Below are 21,906 nucleotides of genomic sequence, written 5' to 3'. Positions count from 1 at the left end.
CCGCCTCTCGAGGTATCTCGTTGTCAGTTCCGCATAACATAGGGGTGTCCGGATACTTTAGACCACATAGTGCATTTAACTGATGTGATTGTTTCCAGAAATTGTTCGGCAATCGTTTAATCAAACAATAACGATATTTTCCAACTACTTATGATCAGTAGGTAACTATCTTGATACAGAGGGACAACTGACAATATCTGCACCAAGCGTCGACCCCTATAGGTGTTGCTCCATTTTTTTCTGCTTTTTTTTCCTAGTGCTGCGATGTCTTTACATACAAAACTATCATTTGCTTTCATGGTCCTTCCGATGATATCCACTGTGCCATTTATGTGAATTCCGAACAGTTATAGTCCTATAATCCTTCCATGGACAACATCCAAAGTTACTTTTATGTTTCAATTATCTCTCCGCTAAAAACGACGTGATGTGATTTGTTTGTTTGGAACTATTCACTGCGGATATTTCTTACGCTCATATTTTGCCTATTAGGCGACAGTACGTAACTGTATTGAGCACCTTCGGCATTCAAGGTTCATAGTTTCACAAAGTTAAAAAGTCGGTCGTCAGCTTGTTCTTGTTCAGCTGACGACTGATTTTTTTTATCTTTGTTAAGATATTCTACAGCTGCCGAACTATAGCTATGAACAAAATCGTAACATAGTTCCATCCTGAGTCTCGATATCTTCTGTCGTCATTTTCTCGTGGACGATCAGAGTGAGCGATTCCAACAGAGGAGATTGTCAGGCTCCGTAAAGCCCATAATACGCGTACATAAAGCTCTACAACAGACACTGAGTTTAAACTTAAGAGTTTGATGATGAGCGGGACTGACCGCCGGGTGTCTCCGCGGGCGCCTAACAAGATCTGCCCCAGCGCCACGGCGACGCTGAGCGGCGACACGATGAAGTTTCCGCCGCGCTCCTCGGCGCCAGTGACCACCCTCTTCAGCCGTATAACCACCTCGAACAGAGCCTTCACGGCGTTCTTGTAGTGGTCGGCCACAATCTCCTGCTTCTCGACGAACGGTGACGAGATGTCTTCCGGGAAGGAAATCTTATCGCTATCAAAGCCCTCCTTCCGGCCGCGGCTCAGCTCCAGTGCGGGATGTGCGCACACGAGACCAAGCAGCAGCATGCATACGTACAGCTTCATCGTGCCTGAAACAAACGTACAGCGCTGTCAGGCATCTCAAGCAGGAGATAGTCTACAGTTATGAATCGAAGAACATAAGCGGGAGGTAGTAACCGGAAAAGGAATGGAACTGGACTGCGATCTATCCCCTATGTTCTTCAAACGATACGTATAGGAAACGAAAGAAAAACTTGAAAAGGGAATTAAAGTTTTGGAAGAATAAATAAATCATTGTTCGAGTGAAACGGAAGTTACACCTGGCATTCCCCAAGGAAGTGTTATAGGCCCTTTGCTATTCATAACCTATATAAACGACTTAGGAGACAATCTGATCTGCCATCGTGGATTGTTTGCAGCTGGTGCTGTCATTTACGGTCTAGTAAAGTCATCAGAAAACCAAAACCAATTGTCAAATGTTTTAGAAAAGATATTTACACGACGCGAAAAGTGGCAGGAAAAGTGTGAAGTCATGCACAAGAGTACTAAAAGGAATCCCTCGAATTTCGGTTACATGATCAATCGCACAAATCTAAAGACACTTAGAAGCTGCAACAGGTCTACTAAAGAGACGGCCTACACTATGGTTCTCCGTACTCTGCTAGATTACTGTTGTGCAGGGTGTGATCCTTACCAGAAAGGATTGACTGAGGACATTGAAACTGTGGAAAGAAGAGAGGCTCGTTTTGTATTATTGCGATGTAGAAGAGATAGCGTCACCGATATCATTACACGAGTTGAGATGTCAGTCATTAAAAAAAAAAAAAAAAAAAAAGGCGTATTCCGCTGCGGAGAGATTTTTTTTTCACGAAGTTTCAATCACCGGCCTTCTCCTCCGAATGCGAAAATATTTTGTTGACATCGACTTACACACTCATAAACTATCATTGTAATCAAATAAGAGAAATCAGAACTCGCACGGAAAGATTTAAATATTCGTATTTCCCGCAGCGCTTTTAGTGTATGGAACTGTAGAGAAATAGTGTGAAACTGGTACGATGAAGCCTCTGCCAGGCACTTAAGTGTGAGTTGAGAAGTGGTCATGTAGATGTAGTGTTTTTTTGCCAATGACTTTGTAATTCTATCAGAGACGGCAAAGGACTGGAAAAGTTCAGGTGAACAGAATGGATACTCCCTTGAAAGAAGTTATAAGATGAGAATCAACAAAAGTAAAACAAGTTTAAAGTACTGTAGTTGAATTAATTTGGCGATTTTGATAAAATTGTACAGAATGATTTTCCTAAATGGGAACAAACTACGGGAAACAGTCCCTGAGAGGATCTTTGACAGTGTAGGCGCGCATGAGAACACACCAGGTTCCTGGGAATGTTCTGTCATAGTGTCTTAGCCCCACACTGAAGAGGGCAGAAGTGTTTCCATGGTCGAAATATACATAAGTGAAACGAAAGATACAGGTGAAAATGAAATTTCAGTTCAAGGCCAAGTAGTGGGAGTGGCAGACGTTGTAGCCAACATAATTGACCTCTTGAACGTTAAAACACTATAGTCCAGTCAAATTGCAGATATACCTTGTAAAAGGTGGGGTAGAAGATTTTATTTTTTTAACTCGTTCATATTGTTAGAAAGGTTAGAAAACCAAGTTTTTCCAACAACATTTCTCTTGGGAAAACTTTCTGCAGTCAAAAAATTTCGAAAATTTCTGACTTTTTTCAGTTTTTTCAAAATATCTCAGTTTCATTTGCTCCTATCTCTTTAACGTCTATTTTCTTTTTTAAAGAGCGCAAAATGCTCTACAAATTTGATTGTTACCATTTTTTTCTACTCCCAGTATCTAAGGCGCTACAGCGCGTCAAAGAATACCAATTTTTCAAATTTTGAGCATAGTGGCAAGATACCTTATTTTTGAACACTATTTTTTCAATTTCTGTTTGTGTAGTACAAATACATTATACATCATGCTATATTTTGGAATATACCACCTCACTTTCAGGTATTCAATTTCTCTGTATGCAATATGAGGATTGCTGGGCACCCGATATTGTGATTCTTACATCACTACGTGAAGTTCACTATGGGCCACCTCAGCCCTGGTATTTGTAAAACTATAAATATAAAAATACATCATTAAGAGACATACATACACACACACACACACACACACACACACACACACACACACACACACATACATACACACAAAATAAATTGTCTCAGGAAACTGAACTATTATTAGTGCAATAGGCAACCTAATTTGGTAGGTAATTATTCTTGTGTATAAAGGCCACACAGTTGACATTAAAAATAAGTAGCTTTATTACAATTAAAATGCATTGTCAGTTACTAAAATATGTTGACAGTTCTGGGTGTGTAATGCTTGTAATATCGCACTTTAGTGCACTTGAGACAGGTATGAGCATCACTTACAACGTTTTGATGGGCCAGGTTCCTCAGTGTCACCAGAAATACCTTGAGTTACGGATTCAGGGTTTGTACATAGAGTTGATCCCAGATTGACCTCTTCTTTAAACAGCGAGACAGCCTCAGCAAGTTCGTTGATTTCGTCAGCGGTTTCCTCAACATCCTCCATAACATCTTCTTCACTGTCTTCATATAAAAATTTTGGCACGTTTTCACAGTTGACCCCAATACATTTCTTGCAAATTGAAGAACATTTCAAACCCGCTTTTCTGCAGGAGCACGCTCCTCCACAGTGCAGCTTGCATGAGCATGAAACAATGTGAAGAAGTGCTTCAGGTGCTGGATCTTGGCTCATTATAACGAATATTGGACCGTGGTCACTGTGATTCCAGCCCCATTTCTCAGGAGGTTTCCAGTTTCCCTTCCAACTTTGGACTTGTTGGTAAGTCCGCAACGAATGATGTTGTGCAGCATCTTGTGTAGGTGGCAACCGTGCAAGATTCAGTTTGCTTTTTGTGGCAGACTTGGCGAATAGCTGGTACCGCAAATGGTCTAGTGTGTGGGAACTGCTGACACCTCCACTATACAATGCGATAGTAACCTGTTCTCCAGCTGTTATTATTTCTTCACGGGTAGCATGTGATTTATTGAACGTGCAAAGCGCTGAGGTTAGGTGTGCATTTCTCGCAACAATATTGCAGCGCTTAATTTTTCCTTGACCAAAGAAAGCGGATGTTGCATCACATCCGCTAAAGGCGTGAGTGAACATTATATATTCACTGTCAAAACTTGTAAGATGCAGTGGAAAACCACTTGTCTTCTGCATTTCCTCTTCCTGGCTTTAAGAAAAATAAGTTTTCATTGCCTTGCCCCAAACCGGTCATGAGCAAAAGCAGGTCAACATCTTCTCCTACAATGACAACACTTCCAAAATCTTTGGTTCTTGAAATGGCAGATGTTACAATCATAACGTCAGCATCTTCTTGTGCCTGGCTTTGAAGCTGTTTCAGCTATCACCACATCGTCACCATATTTCTGGAAAAGGCGAGCCTTGACAGTTCGAATATCAGGACGAGGTGATGTGGGTATTTGCTCTAACAGATCGTCCATAGAAAACTGACATTCTTCCGTATTGGTTTCCAGGTAGGCAAATATAGCCTCCACGCCTTCACCTACTTCTGTTCCAGGTCGGTAACCTCGATTCTATCCAGTAGCTGAAACACGGTGAAAGAACTTTCTGTAGCAAAATCTGTGGTATCACCCATCTGCAGCAACCAAATCATACACATTTTGAAGCCGCTCTATCACTTGTTGACCAAATTCATCACTACGTCGCTAAGCCTGTTCTAATACTGTCGATTGCACTTCCAATTTCATTACTTTGTAAACAAAATTTCGTTTGGCATATGGCAATCTTAACTGCTTGGTTAAAAAGTCATCAGAATTCCCTTTTGCAAATAAGAAGCATTTCTCTTTGAAACTGAACTGACCTTTATCCTGCGACCGACGTAGCACGCCTCTTGGTTCCTGAGGATGTCGATGGCTAGCTGCTATCGTTCTCTCATTAATGTACTTCTTGGAGCATGATTCATGCTACATTACTTCACTGAGCGTTTTCATAAAACGGGTATGGGCAGACTCCCTGCGTTTAGCACTGCAATCGATAAGTGTGCTCAGTCCTTTCTTTTTCACAAATGGTTCAAATGGCTCTTAGCACTATGGGACTTAACATCTATGGTAATCAGTCCCCTAGAACTTAGAACTACTTAAACCTAACGAACCTAAGGACATCACACACATTCATGCCCGAGGCTGGATTCGAACCTGCGACCGTAGCGGTCACGCGGTTTCCAGACTGAAGCTCCTAGAACCGCACGGCCACACCGGCCGGCTTCTTTTCCACATTGCGTCCACCACTCACCACAGTTTGTCGCAAATGAAACACAAATTCATGTCAGACATACTCATTTTCAGCACCACGACATATACTGAATGGAAGCGACTCCAAACTGTAGGACCCTTATTGTTGTGTGCTAATAGCTGTCAGCGCGCTGTGAACAATCACCAGAGGTAATCGCCTTCCGCCCGCCAAAGAATAAATACGCTTTTGTCCGCTAAAGAACAATTGCTACATACTTTTTCTTATAACTGATCATTAACGTCAATCAACTGTAGAAAATCTACGGCACCCTGCATGCAATCGTATTACATATTGCAACATAAATAAATTTCACGCAATCCGACGTGAATGTGTTTGTAGTTACTGAATATGATGCTGTTTGTCCTGGCCCTGCAGCAGAGTGAGATGGTAAATGCCAACGAATAACATGATGAGTAATATGTTTATACTACACAAATAGAAACTCAAATAACAGTGTTCAAAAATTAGGTAATTTGCCACTTTGCTCAAAATTTGAAAAATTGGTGTTTTTTGACGCGCTGTAGCGCCTTAGATACTGGGAGTAGAAAAAAATGGTAAGAATCAAATTTGTAGAGAATTTTGTGCTCTTTAAAAAAGAAAATAGACGTTAAAGCGACAGGAGCAAATGTAACTGAGACATTTTGAAAAAACTGAAAAAAGTCCGAAATTTTCGAAGTTTTTTTGACTGCAGAAAGTTTTCCCAAGAGAAAATGTTGTTGGCAAAACTTGGTTTTCTAACCTTTCTAACAATATGAACGAGTTAAAAAAATAAAATCTTCTACCTCACCTTTTGCAAGGTACAGGCTTTTTTTTCTGACAGTTTCACTGGACTACTAGTACAGGCAGAACATTCCCACTTGCCTAGTGTGTTCTCATGTGTCCTTTCAATCACTGAAAGGTGCACTGTCAAATATCTTTTAACCTCCACCTCCAAGTGGGTATACCTCCTTTGAAACGCATTTAGCCGGCAGCTGTGGCCGAGCGGTTCTAGGCGCTATAGTCCGGAACCGCGCTGCTGCTACGGTCGCAGGTTCGAATCCTGCTTCGGGCATGGATGTGTGTGGTGTCCTTAGGTTAGTTAGTTTTAAGTAGTCGTAAGTCTAAGGGACTGATGACCTCAGATGTTAAGTCCCATAGTGGTTAGAGCCATTTCATTTGAGCCCAAACGCATTTACGGCCACATGCCCATGTGATCTTTTTTGCTCCTTGTCCTATCATGGATCGCTTCCAGCTGTTTGTCCTCGTTTATCAAAATTACCCTTATTTCGAAATTACATACAAAAAAGCATAGATGAGTTTCTGTTATTGGAGCAGCGAAATAACTGACGATGGCATAAATTAAGAGGATATAAAACGCAAGCTGGCGATAGTATGGAAAGCTTTTCTGAAAGGGAGAGAAACACGTTAACATCGAATGTATGTCTAAATGTCTGGAAGTCTTTTCCGAAACAACTTGTTTCGAGTGTTTCCTTGTAAGGAAGGGAAAACGTGGAAGAAACACAGTAGATACAGGAAGAGTATAGAAGCCCCTAAAACGAAACTTTACAAAAAAAATTGCTGAAGACGTCATGGGTAGATCGAATACCCTATGAAGAGATACCGAAACGAGTTGGTGAGGACAGATCTTTATGATAGAATTTGACTACAAGAAGGGATAGGTTGATAAGATACCTCCTTAGGCATCGAGTAGTAGTTAATTCGTTACTGTAGGAAGTGTCGGGGATAGTTTGGTGATAAAAACTGCAAATAGAGACTGACTACAGCAAGCAGTTTCTACATATATATCTACATCTACTCCTACACTCTGCAAACCACTGTGAAGTGCATGGCAAAGGATACACCCATTGTACCAATTATTAGGGATTTTTTCCCATTCCGTTTATATATAGAGCACGGGGAAGAGGACTGTATAAACGCATCTGTGCAAGCTGTAATTGATCTAGCCTTATCTTCACGCTCCCTATGGGGGCGATATGCAGGGAGGTGTCGTATATTCTTAGAGTCATCATTTAAAGCAGGTTCTTGAAATTTTGTTATTAAACTTTCTCAGTAGAGTTTCCGTCCACCTTCAAGAGTCTGCCAGTTCAGTTCCTTCAACATCTCGCTGACGGTCTCCCGCGAGTCAAACAATCCTGTGATCACTCGTGCTGCCCTTCTCTGTGAAAGTTCAATATCCACTGCTAGTCCTATTTGGTATGTATCCCACACACTTCATCAATATTCTAAAACGGGTCGCACGCTTGATTTGCAAGCAATCTCCTTTATAAATTAATTATATTTCCCTATTATTCTACTCAAAAAACGGAGTCTGCTGCCTTCTCTACCCACGACTGGGCCTATGTGATCGTTTCACTTCACATCTCTACTAAGTGTTGCATCCGAGTATTTGTATGAGCTTACAGATTCCAACTGTGACTTACTAAGATTATATTTTTCGTTTTGTGAAGCGCACAATTTTAAATTTTTGAAAACATAAGGCAAGTTGCCAATCACTGTACCACTTCGAAATCTTAGCAAGGTCTGCCTGAATATTTGTACAACTTTTTTCAGACCGCACTTCGTTGTAGGTAACTTAGTTGAATGTTGGTTACAGTATTTATGCAGAGAAGTAAAACCTGCCAAATGTACAAGGTCTAAGCGAAAACGCTTGACAACGTACCACAGTGTTGTCGGGGAAGTTGAGACGAACACTTTTATATAGGACGCTTGTGGTGCATCAAACCGGGAAACGACCTGAAATTGGTCTACAAAAGTCACATAAACTATAGTGCAAGAGCGCCGTGCGAGACATTGAGTATCCTCTCTTCCTCTTAGGCCACCTGCTTAGTCAGTCTGAACTATTTGAAGCTCATGTCTTTTTCTCGCTAAATCATCCTCGAATATTAAACATATTTTTTTCCCACTTGAGATTGTGAAATCGACATCTGTATAAATTTTACCTCAAAATTTAGTGAATTTTAAGAGCAAAAAAATTAACAATTAAATCGTTTTCTTTCCTTGGCCTTCTTCCTACGAGACTACTGCGCTTGTCATGGTTGAGGTGTTAAAGTTCACAAAATTTTGAGGTAAAATTTACTCATACGTCAAATTTATGATTTTCAATCGCAAGAAGTAGGTTCATTTAATATTGAAGGAAGATTTTAGCGAGAAAAACAAATACCCTTCAAACAGCTAAGACCGATTCAGCTGGTGGCACGAGAGGGCGAGAGCTGATTCTGGAATAAGCGAGTATACAGCTATAAACCAGCCGTAAAGGACCCAACGTGAGAGAATGTGATAGTTGGACTGTTTTGAATGAATAAAGTGTACCGTGAAGTTTAACTGGTATTAGTCTAATTTGATATCCTTATGTTGTATACAAGAAATTGTATACGAAGTCTGTCATTACTCACTTCTCTGACCAAATGATTCTCGCCAAATGTCAACAAATAAATTAAAAAAAAAAGAGGGTAAGAGGATAGCAACACCTCACGCGATGCACATGCGCTATGGCTTAGACGGTTTTTGTAAGCCAATTTGAATTACTTTCCCGGCTTCGTAGATCACAGGCGCCTTGTATCTCTTTTTTTGCCTCGACTTCCCTTACACCACTGTGGTATCAAAATTGGTGGACTATTCCTCCGTTTACAAAAACTCTGATAGCCTTGCAAAAAAGTTAAAATCTTGTGACCACAGAACTCCATTTTACAATAACAAAAACACATTGAAGCCAGTTTTCACCAGGAAAGACGCATTCTGACCTTTGGTGGTCGTAAACAACTATCGTTTGCATCCTGTATTACCCAACAGCGATTTTATTTCGCTTGGCCTGCCATGGCCGTTGTCGGAAAATCTACGTGACGTTATTGTAAACAAAAACCTAACCATTTTTGAAACTGTCGTATACACTGTGGAAGTCCGAACAGCTTCCCAAGTAAGTTATCTGGTTGTTGGAACAGCAGATCACGATCTTATTGGCTTCAAGCGCACAGGAAAACACACGAGCTCACCCACGCCACCTCACTCTTAGGTGCAATAATAATGCGATCGAGTAATAGACTTGCATGGAGAGTATCCTCAAAACTGTCATCGGAAAATACAACACCAATAACAATAACAACAACGACAACAAAGTATATCACCTTCGGATTCACAGTCGCATAACAAGTAAAATTTTCGTGAGTAACTTTGAACAAATTTTGTTATATAAAGAGGCCCCGACTTGCTGAACTAAGTAACGTACCAGATATTCGGACGACGTGCTTTGTTAATGAATGGCACCAATGGAGAATAACGTACGAATTTTCAACTTTTAAAGCACCATGGAAATAAAATTCAGTTCACAGTGAATCTGGGATGCTCATCTACGAATTTCTTGGACATTACTGTAGATATTATAAGAAAGAAACGCTCATTTAACATTTACAGAAAACTTTGCCAGCTTCCAGCGCCCACAAAGTCAAGAACAAGCAAGACCTATGACCTCGCTGACTGGTCTCCTCCCCAAACAACCTAAAATCAACCCCAAGAATAAGCACTTTCCGCTTCCATGGTGCACCACTGTATACCAGTTCCGTTATCCGAACCGATCTTTCAGACAGAATTATGAACAGTCAGAGATCTGATCTTGCTGATGACTTATGAGATTCTACGAAAAAAACGGAAGGCGTAAAATCATTCTACTCTTGTACACTAATGAACCATTGACAAGAGTAGAGACTGGTGCACTATCCTTCTGTTGACAAAAATTCTGGTAGTTTTATGGAAAGGCTAAATTCTTGCGACTATACACTTGCATTTTACAATAACAATAACGTAGTTAAGCTATTTTTCAACAGGAAAGACACATTTTTACCCTTAGTATAATGTGGTGCGAATAAGATAAGCTGCAACCACTGTAGAGCAATCAGGTAGACGTGTGAGAGACTGTCGTAACATGAGAGAAGCTGGAGACTACGAAAGACGGATTTAACCTTTACTGGGCATTTTTTAACAGAACACCATATATACGATGTACACTACGATGACCTACGTGTTATTAACAATAGCGGGAAGATGACACTACTGAAAATCCTTAAAATCAAGACACATTTGACATAGGCTTAGTTTTAAGTTAAACAAAATTATATTTTGTAACACCAACACATTATGTCATTCATAATTTTCAGTCGTTTATACATAATTTTTTGCCTGAGTTTTATGTATATTACCACTATATGATCATTTCTGATTTTGTACCAAATATCAACCATTTCTGTCAAATGTAATCTGTGAAAATATTGTATAGATTACTACTATGTGTATAGGATCGATAGAATTGTAACGATAGGTTACGAACAGCTGGAGGGAAGTCCCTCATCAACATCTGGATCTACATGACTATTCAGCAGTTCACATTTAAGTGCCTGCCAGACGGTTCATCGAACAACCTTCACACTGTTCCCCTACCGTCCCACTCCCGAAAAGCGAGGAGGAAAAACGAACACTTAAATCTTTCAGCGCGAGTTCTGATTTCCGTATTTGGAGGAGAAAGTTGGTGATTGAAATTTCGTGAGTTAATTATTGCCACTTCAACTCGCTTATCGTATCCGTGAAACTCTCAGCTCTACTTCACAATAATAAAAAACGATCTGCACTTCTTTTGACACTTTCGATGTCCTCCGTCAGTGCTATCTTGTAAGGATCCCATACCTCACAGCAATACTCCAGAAGACGACGGACAAGCTTAGTATACGCTGCCTCTATAGTAGGCCTGTTGCATCTTCTAAGTGTTCTGTCAGTCAAACATGAAACGCAGCCTTCGGTTCACCTTCCCCACAACATTTTGTATGTGATAATTTTAACTTAAATTGTTTGCAGTTGTAATCACTAGATATTTACTTGAATTGACGGACATTAGATTTGTGTGGTTTATCGTGTAACCGAAACATAGCGCATTCCTTTTGGTACTCAGGTAGATGACCGTATACTTTTCTCCGTTTAGTCTACTACTACTTTTCGCACTGCACAGATGTCTTGTATACATCGCGTAGCAACTGTTTTTGATCTTATGATAACTTTACTAAACGTTAAATGACAGAATCCCTACAAAAACTTAATATGGCTGCTCAGATTGTCTCCTAAATCATTTATACGGATTAAGAACATTAGAGGGCCAATAACACTTCATTGGAGAACACCAGGTATCACTTCTGTTTTATTCGACGACTCTTCGTCAATTAATACGAACCGTGGCCCTTCCGACAGGAAGTCAGTAATCCAATCATAAAATTGAGATGATATTCAATAGGCACGCTGCTTTATTGCATGGCGCTTATGAGGAACAATATCAAAAGCCTCATCTAAATCTAGAAATATAGAAACAGTCAGAGAATCCCTGTTAATAGCACCCTTTACTTCATCTGAATAAAGAGCTAGTTGTGTTTCACAATAACGATGTTTTATGAAGCAGTGATGACCATCGTTTTCTTCGAGGTAATTCATAAAGGTCGAACACAATACATGTTCCAAAATCTTACTGCAAATCGACATCGGTGATACGAAGCTGTATTTTAGCGGATTACTCCTATTTCCCTTCTTGAGTACAGCTGTGACCGAAGCCACTTTCCAGTCTTTAGTTCCAGATCTTTCATGGAGAGAGAGGTTATATATATGATTGGTACGTATAGAAATATTGTATCATCGTTCACTAAAAGGAATTTAATCGTTGTAGAACCTGTAGCGGAAGACTTGCCTTTATTAAGCGCCTTTTGTTACTTCGCTGCACGGGGGATGTCGACTTCAGAGTTTCTTATGTTGGCAGCTGTTCTTGATGCGAATTCTGGAGTATTTACTTTGTCCACTTTTGTGAAGGAAGCCTGGAAAAAAACATTACCATTGTTATCGCGCAGTGAGGATAGTAACAGTGTATTGCAGCTGATGTATTTTACATGCGACCAGAATCTCAATGGATTTTCTGCAAGATTTTGAGACAGAATTTTGTTGTGAAAACTATTAAAAGTGTCATGCATTGAAGTCCGTGCTAAATTTAGATCACCAGTAAAATATCGGCAGTCTTGGAGATGTTTCCAGAATTTCAGTCTAGTAGATTTTGCATTCCTTTAAATTTGGTACGCTTTTCTCGCTGGCTGTGTAACTGTGTTCTATCCCATTTTGTATACCATGGGTTATCAGTTCCGTCTAACATTAATTTATTTGGTGTAAATCTCCAACTGACGTCGACGCTATTCCTTTAATTTTAAGCCACATCTGATCAACGGTTACATACTTTGGAAGGTGTGAAGACTGCCTCTTAGGAAGGCATTAAAAGAATGTTTATCTGCTTATTTACATTTAGTCTTGGTGGATTTGGATGTTACAGTACTCAGTCTCGCTACACTAATCACTGCATACGTAATGATGCTCCCTATTTGCTCAGGATTATTTGTTGCTAAGAGGTCAAGTACGTTTTCGCAAGCATTTGCACTGCGAGTTGGCCCATGTACAAATTGCTCAAATTAATTGCCAGAGAAAGTATTTAGTACAATCTCGGACGATGTTTTATACCTACCACCGACTTCAAACATTTATTTTCTCCAACATATCGAGGATATAAGTCACCTCCAACTATAAATGTAAAAGTGGGTTACCTGTTTGAAATGAGACACAAGTTTTCTGCTTCAACTTCACTACAAGATAAACTACATATAACAGCAGCAAACGCTCCACCACCAACATTATTTAATCCATCCTTTCTGAACGCCGTCAGGTGCTCTGTAAGAGTTTTGTCTGAACGTATTTCCGGCCTTAGCCAGCTTACAGCACCTGTAACGATTTGAGCTTAAGTGCTTTCTGTTAGGGCTTGGAGCTCAGGTTATTTCCCAACACAATTTACGACTATAATACCGACTGTTCCTCTGTCTATCGTCGTTCTGTATTTGACCTGCAGCCTATGAGAGTGAAGCCCTCTCATTTATTATCCCGAGGCCCTCTAAGTCCTCTGTGCTAGTGAGGCAAAACTGCGGAAGTGGAAAAGATGGTAGGGGCGTGGAGAGCGCCCCAACTGAGGACAAAGCAGCAGTCAGTACTCAGCCTTCATAGTGGACACATTTCGGATCAAATATGAGACTAAAAACTAAACAATTAAATGGAAAGATTACCTCGGATAGTTGTTGGCTCCGACAGTAAAGACGTGGAACGTGTTAACAGTGTTCCATTTCAATTGTTACTTAAATGGAGAGCCATGTGTGATCCTTGTTAAATGCTGAGCCTGAAACTACAGAATATTCGACGGCGACGGTGTAGTGTTGTGCTTCTTCGCGAACAGAAAATGTACTCTTTTCTCTAGCATCGTAAACTACATAGACAGTATGTACAAAGTGTTCTTTTATCAGTATAGTTTAATTAACGTGTGCATAGAGACTGTTTTAATCCAAGTCATCCTGCCCACGATAGGTTCGTGGCTCAAATCCTAAAGATTAACTTAGCGTCATAATTTTAAACGAAACACTGTCTTATTTTCGTAACGAAGATTGTCAGTAATTTACGTTATCTTGAAAAGTAATTTACAGACTGAATCTAGTTTCAAACGTTTAAAAACTTGTCCTGTGGCATAATGTTGGAACAGAATCAGTTTTTCATGAGAAATCAACCAGTAATCTAAAAGTAAATTTATTCTGGCATTATTATTCAGCAGTCATTCAAGGTAAACGCTTAACAATTTACTAACTTGTCACCGTTTGCCAAGTGTTGGAAGTAATGCTCATTTATGTAAGCTAATCTTTACGGGACATCTGTGTAGAGAATACAGGACTACAGATAAATTTCTAACGTTACTTTAGTTGTTGCTTTGGTTAAAGCCTTACAGAATATTTGCGTAATCGTTAATGTGAGGAAATGACTTGTTGGTTAACTAGTGTCCCACAGTAAAGTAAATAACCAAGCTTTGTCATCAAACAGTTAGGGCAGATAATTAATAAATAATTGAAATTTTGGATTCAATTATTGAAATTTCTCTACTCATTAAAAAGTACGTCCGAATGAGACTGGCGACCGTAATTTTATCTCCCTACACCACATAATTACAGATTTGTGTGACCTAACAAACAATTTGTAATCTGTGTGGTTCTATCGACTGATTATGGTATTTTTTGTAGTAGAATAATTAATTTTGAGCCCGACTGCCTAAATGAACCATTAGTAACACGAACACGGTCAAATGTTTTGTAAAATAAAAGCTGACAGTACTTTTATGGCGTTGTATAAAGAGGAGTGTTATAAATTCAGTTCTGGAAATGTGATAGAACCTGATTACAATATTAAAATAACGTTTCTTATTTATTTTTAAATTGAATCGATTTATTTTGTAATCTGTTTTTTGGTAAACATTTTCTTTCTAAGAACTGTGACCACGTAAATTATGTCTCGCACATCAATTCATTTGTGGCTGCGACTTTATGATGATGTAAGAAATCGGTAAGTGATTTGTGAGTTAGTAAATGTAATTGTTTCCTTTTCTGTTATTAAAAGAACGATTCCTATGAGAATACCCATCTGCCAAAAATTTTCCAGTTATGAAGTATGTAGCATGCGGCAAAAGATATCGAATATCATCGTGTCACATGTGAGGAACTTTGGAACCACAAGGGCGGCACCGATACCTCTGCTCTGAATTCTGACAAATTATTTAAACAAGGAAAGATTCCTCCATACTAATTTCGTACCTAGAAACCTATACTGCTGTCTTCCTACTTCATTCGTAAAAGTCTTACATTGTGACTTCCATATGTAAGACAGAAAATTTCTTGACACGACCAGGGTTCCTTCGCCGCTCCCCCCCCCCCCCCTTTTGCCATTGCTACGTGGTGCGGTTATGCCTTATCAATGCCCGTCTTTATTACTCGTATATTTCACTCTTCTCCTATTGAACGATTTTAAAGACATTTGCTTTGACAATAGCTCAATGTCTGAGAGTTTTTTCAATTCGTTTCAGTCTGACCCAAATTTTTAGTATTCCAGATCACCATAGATTTCTTTTTTATCATTTCAGACTTCAACCAGCTGTTCATAACTAGTTACCTATGGTCTGAATCTTTGTTCACATCCGGGTATGTTTTGCAGTTCAGAATTTGATATCAAAATCTTTATCTTCGTCTAACCGCGATGTACAATGATGGAAAAAAAATCGAAGCACCATGAAGGAGTTGTGCGACATAAACAAAAGTTGGTACGTGTGTTTCTACATCTGAAAGATTATATCTTTTTAAATTTCGCACCAGTCGCATAAGTTTGGCTCTAGAAGTGCCACTATCTGTGACGTTCGCTTTAAATAAACGCTGTAACGGTCATGAGCGCCAGTTACCTTTGAGATTGGATGTTAGTCAAGAGTGCCTTTAAGGGGACAAATACGCCATTGTCAACACCTCACTGAGTTTGAACGAGGACGGGTAATAGGGCTACCAGGCTGTGGAAGTTCTTTCTGCGATATTGCAGAAAGACTTGACAGGAATGTAGCTACTCTACACGACTGCTGGCAGCGGTAGTTACGAGAATGTACGGTCTCAAGAAGACTAGGGATACGGACAACCACGTGGGTCTACCGCAACGGAAGACCATGGTGTTAGGCGTGTGGCTCTGGCGCATCGTACTGCATCTGCTGCAGCAATCTGAGCAGCAGTTGGCACCACAGTGACAATACGAACTGTTACAAATCGCTTGCTTCAAGGAGAGCTCCGAGCCAGATGCCCTGTAGGGCACATTTCACTGATCCCAAACCACCGCCATTTGTGACTTCAGCGAGCGGTTCTAGGCCCTTCAGTCTGGAACCGCGCGACCGCTACGTTCGCACGTTCGAATCCTGCCTTTAGCATGGATGTGTGTGATGTCCTTAGGTTAGTTAGGCTTAAGTAGTTCTAAGTTCTAGGGGACTGATGACCTAAAATGTTAAGTCCCATAGTGCTCAGAGCCATTTGAACCTTTTTTTTTTGTGACTTCAGTGGTATCAAGCTAGAGCTCATTGGAGTGTAAGGTGGAGGTCCGTTCTGTTTTCTGATGAAAGCTGGTTCTGCCTCGTCGCCAGTGCTGTTATTGTGTTGGTTAGAAGGCAGGCAGTTGAGGACCTGCAACCAACCTATGTGAGTGCTAGACACACTGGAACTCTCCTGGAGTTATGGTCTGGGGTGCGATTGCGTATGACAGCAGGGGCATTCTCGTGGTCATCGCCCGCACCCTGACTGCAAATTTGTACGTTAACCTGGTGATTCGACCTGTTGTATTGCCATTCATGAATAGCATTCTAAGGAGTATTTCCCAAATGGTTTGCGCTCGCACACACGCTGCGGTTGTAACCCAACATGCTCTAACCATCGCTGTACTGACTGACCAACTGCAACAGGCATGGAACTCCATCCCACAAACTGATATCCAGAACCTGTACAACACAATGCACGCACGTCAGCATGCTTACAGTCAACATTCTGGCGGCTGCACCCGTTATTAATGCCACAGCATTTCACATTTGCAGTGACTTATCTTGTGCCTACGTTAGCCCGTGATCTTGCAGTGTTAAGCACTGAAATGTGTTACCTAGACAAATGTACTCCCGAAATTTCATTACTCTACATTAATTACTTCTTGATATTGCGATATTTTCCCACCAGTGTAATTTTTTTTTGACATCTTTCTGTTTCTTAATCTTTTCCAAGTACACCTTTATTCCTCTTACCTTGGAAGCGTGTGTTCACTAAATCCGGTTGAAACCAATCCCAGGAGCTTTTTCCTTCCTCATCTCCCCTCCTCTTTCCCTTCACTCCTTTACTACAGCTCATATTCCCCAGTATCCCTACCTTCGGGATGGAGCGCCGGTCCCCGGCACGAATCCACCCGGCGGATTAGTGTCGAGGTCCGGTCAACCGGCCAGTCTGTGGATGGTTTTTAGGCGGTTTTCCATCTGCCTCGGCGAATGCGGGCTGGTTCCCCTTCTTCCGCCTCAGCTACACTATGTCGGCGATTGCTACGCAAACAAGTTCTCCACGTACGCGTACACCGCCGTAACTCTCCCACGCAAACATAGGGGTTACACTCGTCTGGTGTGAGACGTTCCCTGGGGGGTCCACCGGGGGCCGAACCGCACAATAACCGTGGGTTCGGTGTGGGGCGGCGGAGGGGTGAAGTGGACTGCGGTAGTCGTCGTGGGGTTGCGGACCACTGCGGCTGCGGCGGGGACGGAGCCTCTCCGTCGTTTCTAGGTCCCCGGTTCTTTTAACTTCACTTCATCAATTGATAAAAAGTCTTACTTTTAATTTCTCGTCTCGTATTTTTTTTTCAGGTTCTCCAGTTTCCTCCAACATTCAGACCTCCAAGACACCATGCTCCGACTCATGAAATGTTAACCATATTTACCAAGCATCGCCTGCAGGGCTGCAGCAACCTTTGTAATCTATGTACGGATATAGTGGCACAATCATTTGATTAGTTTCGGTAGGAAGATGCGAGTTGTGCTGACGATGGAACCGAGCGGTGCTTTAAAACTATGATGTGTTACCACCGAGGCAATTAATAGCTCAGGGGTCTTCCGTCTGATAAACAAAACTAGTCAAACACAAACAAAATAATATGGGATATGTGGCAGTAGTCAGTCTTTGTCTTCGTACACTTGAGCAGTCGCCACCCATAGATCCCAACTCATGACTACTTTAGCGCCAGAAATTTTGTTTCAGTGAAAGAGGTCATCGTGAATTTTAGAGATTGCATGTTCTATGATACACTTTACGTTATGCTGAATTCAGTGATTCACAACATCCTCTGCAGTATCATATTGATGATAATTGTTGGCTCTTCCACCTTTGGGGGTAGTTTCTCACTCCAAGGAAAAGAGAGAGTTTATAATCTACATCCTCTGTAGTTAAACGGCAAGATGTCAAAGAATAGACACAAAAAGAATAAGATTTCATTATATTGTCATGATTTATATTTCTTTTTAAATGTAAACAAGATCAGTCCCGTCTACTGCTTAGCAACATCCATACAACGTAAATATAAATAAGATGCTCGTAACAAGAAAACAGCCTATGTTACAGCCAAAAGACTCATAATGGCAATACCCTGTCAGGAAATTTTACCGTTTCCACGACGCGTAATGAAATACCGCTTGCTTTCTCGTGACTCCGCTGGAAAGAGGTGGAAGGGCGCCAGCACAACGCTCGAAAGGCGTCCCTTGAAATTTCTTTCACCCCTCGAGAAGCAAGTCCCCAGCGGCCATGCGCCGCTCCTGTCACTTTTCATTTCTGTTTCCGCACCATACAACAGACGTCTAGTGCGCCTTGCAGAATCAACTCAGCCGCGAAATTTTCTCTCTCTGCAATTTCGACACTCAGAATCGTAAGCGCAGATACGGCAACGGTAGTCTCTCCGTGACTGAATATACGTTTCTCTGTTTGAAAACTACCAGCAACAGAAAATTGCAAATAAATAAAGTGAGTTGGTCGTTTTTTTCTACGAAAAATCGTTAACATAAATTTTCCTCGTTGGAAAGCAGGGAAAAAGATGTGTGAAGTGGAGTGGGTGAACGGGGTGGCGGAATTATCATAAACGCCTGTGACACCTGAGAATTGAATTGGAAACGGTAGGGCGTATAAGATTTCACCATTGCATCATTCGATAGACCGACTGCCGCATTAAAAGCCAGAAAATATCTTTCGAATTCCGTTGCTTGAAACGGACTACTTAGCAGCAATGGCCTTTGTCGGTTAGTGGTGGTTTATGGCATTCGTCATAAACTTAAAAGATGAAGAAAAATGACAAAGGAAAAGTTTTAAGATTCTGACATTTCATTTCATGTTACGTTGTTTCGTTTGCGGTAGCGTTATTGATAGTATTCCAACCTCCATGATATTTGGGTTTGAGCTCTAGAATATATTAACCGAGTGATGTGACGCACTGGTTAAGAAATGGACTCACATTTAGGCAGAAGGAGGGATGAAATACCCATCCGGTTATCCCGATTTTGCGTTCCGTCACTAAGTACGTCGCCTTTGATAGAGTTTTCTATCCTAAACTTACTACCATTAGCATACATGTTGTTGAATCATTGTGAAATACTTGTACGGAAAGATTAGAAGAAACATAAATTCTGATATGCTCAACGTTCGCTTGGAGAGTACGGAAACCCTACCGTCATTTATTATTAAACTCAGTATAGCATCAACCTCGTTAGTGTGGTGATCACAGTACCTATATACCAGTCAGTTCTGCTCGTACGATGTAAGACGTAATGTTCATATTCCTAAATTTCCGCGAACCTATACTGCAGTTGTCCACTTTCTTTGTGGTAGTAAAAAATTCATTAGCTGTCTACGAATGTGCCAATGATGCAATGCAACTTGCTCTTATACATGGTGGCATCTTCCTTCCATCTTATGTAAGCTCAGCCAATGTTTCGTCTTCCGTGAACTCTATATCAACCAGACGTCGAGAGCAGCGTAAAAGCTCTTAATGATTATTACACGTTACCATCAACCAAAGCGACGAACGGAATTTCATGTGTTTAAGTATTACGTCAGTTCTCATTTCATATCATGTTTTCAGAATTTAGTGGAACTTCCACGCATGCTACACATTCTCAACGAGTTTCTTAAAATCGCTGATTCAGTAGGTGCCGAAAGTTTATTACTTATAAGTGTTCTTTCTCTTAATGCTATAAAGGAAACTGCTGTTTTCTCAGGGACTATACGAAATGTACATTGTCATATTGGATACCAAATGTTTTTAATAAATTTTGTAAGTTCATTAATAACTTAATATGTATAAGACTCAAAGCTCGATTATCATATTATTAATGGCATAAACTGCTGACGCTGCTTAACGGAACAGTGGAAGACAAAATTTAACAGAAACTAACAAAAAACTAATTTATTGAAACTGAATCAATCACAGTTATTCTGGAGACTCCGACGTCAGTAAGTTTCTGTTGCTTACAGCTGTAATAGTTTGACTGCTCAGCAATGTAGCGCAGCGATTGAGATACTGGATCCGCTTTAGAGAGCACCACAGTTCAAATCCCGGTATGGTCATTCTCATTTAAGTACTGCTTTGTTTCCTGACATAGCTTAAGGGGACATGATCGTGAAAATGACCAAAAATTTGAAAAAAATTCTTGGTCTATTGAAAAGAGCATTTCATGCTGATTTCAAAAATTTATAGTTTATGGGTATTGTCATTTTCCGTTCGTTCTAAAATTGGGGTTGAATGTAATGTTGCACAGGGACCACGCCCATCTGTCAGTCTGTAGTGCGTCAGAATACGTGACGCATTATTTTGTTCTTCTGTTTTTTCCGTCGTTAGTTACGGATCGTCAACACAGGTGTATTCTAGAAGGCACTGACTCCCGGAACCAAAGCCTAAAGTCATGTCTAAAAGGATATGGTTCAAATGTAAACGAAGATCGGAGATATATAATACCGGAATTTCACACGAGTGTGGTATTGTAGTTATTGTGTGTTGTTTTGTTTCTGTGTGTGTGTTTCCTGTGATACAAATGCCGAGAGTAAAGAAATGTAGCCACAAACGAAAGTTTCGTGGCAACCAGTTCCAAACACAACCGAATAATACACATCAGTTGCTTCAAAAGTCGCCCGGGGAAACTGTGTCTACGGGCAGTGCTTCTAGACGTAAGCTTTCGCTTTCTGATTATAATAAGAACAAGCGTAGTAGTATTGTGATGAGCAATAACGACGGAAATGTTATTGTGAACCTAACTATGCTGTCAAGACTTTCGAAGAGTGCTGTGAAATGTAAGTACTGCAATTGTGAAGATAGTACTAACGTTTCTGAGGACATTTAAGCAAGGAAGGGTCTTTCAAGTCGGTTAGTGATTGCCTGTAACTCGTGTAACATGCGCAGTTATACTATGACATCGCCAAAACTGATAGTCGACATTACAGTGTAAATATTCAGCTTGCTTACGCAATGCAATGTATTGGAAGGGGAAGGAGAGCTGCCCAGACTTTTTTTGCAGTGATGGATTTGCCTCCACCTCCACTGAGGTTTAACAGATACAATAAATTAATACGTAATGTTTTATGTGGTGTAAGTGAACATTCAATGAAAAGAGCAGCAGAAGAAGCAGTAGCCTTGTCTGAGAAATACAGTGTAGCAGCATTTGACGGATCTTGGCAGAAGAGAGGTCATACTTCTCTGAATGGAGTTGGAACTACCACATTTATCGAAACTGGTAAGATACTAGATTATGAATGTCTAACAAAGCACTGCCAGGGTTGCTCAAGTAAATTTATTGGCACCCATGTTTGTGTAAAGAACTTTGATAGCCCAAGTGTAAACATAGAAACGAACGGAGTTCTAAACATTTTTAGAAGATTAGAGGTCAGTCGTGGTGTGACGTATGTAGGCCACCTTGGGGATGGAGGCTGTAAAGGACACACTACCATATGGGGACACTCTGAAAGAAAAGCTTGAATGTGTTGGGCATTTACAAAAAAGAATGGGACCTCGGCTGAGAAAAT

The 21,906-nt window shown here is 40.6% G+C and overlaps 1 protein-coding gene across 1 annotated transcript in view; it reads right to left on the bottom strand.

Annotated features, from left to right (window-relative positions):
• The window catches only part of LOC126184645 (leukocyte elastase inhibitor-like), a 187,941-nt gene that overhangs the window by 118,792 nt on the left and 47,243 nt on the right, over positions 1-21,906 (bottom strand). Inside the window, exon 2 of the mRNA XM_049927122.1 lies at positions 836-1,160. Within this exon, the coding sequence (XP_049783079.1) occupies positions 836-1,155 (320 nt within the window). The 5' untranslated portion in view covers positions 1,156-1,160. The remainder of the gene's footprint in view (positions 1-835; positions 1,161-21,906) is intronic.

Source organism: Schistocerca cancellata, chromosome 4, assembly GCF_023864275.1.
Source record: "Schistocerca cancellata isolate TAMUIC-IGC-003103 chromosome 4, iqSchCanc2.1, whole genome shotgun sequence".
Taxonomy (NCBI): domain Eukaryota; kingdom Metazoa; phylum Arthropoda; class Insecta; order Orthoptera; family Acrididae; genus Schistocerca; species Schistocerca cancellata.
Note: the sequence above shows the minus strand (reverse complement) of the source record. Positions and strands in the feature narration are given on the sequence as shown.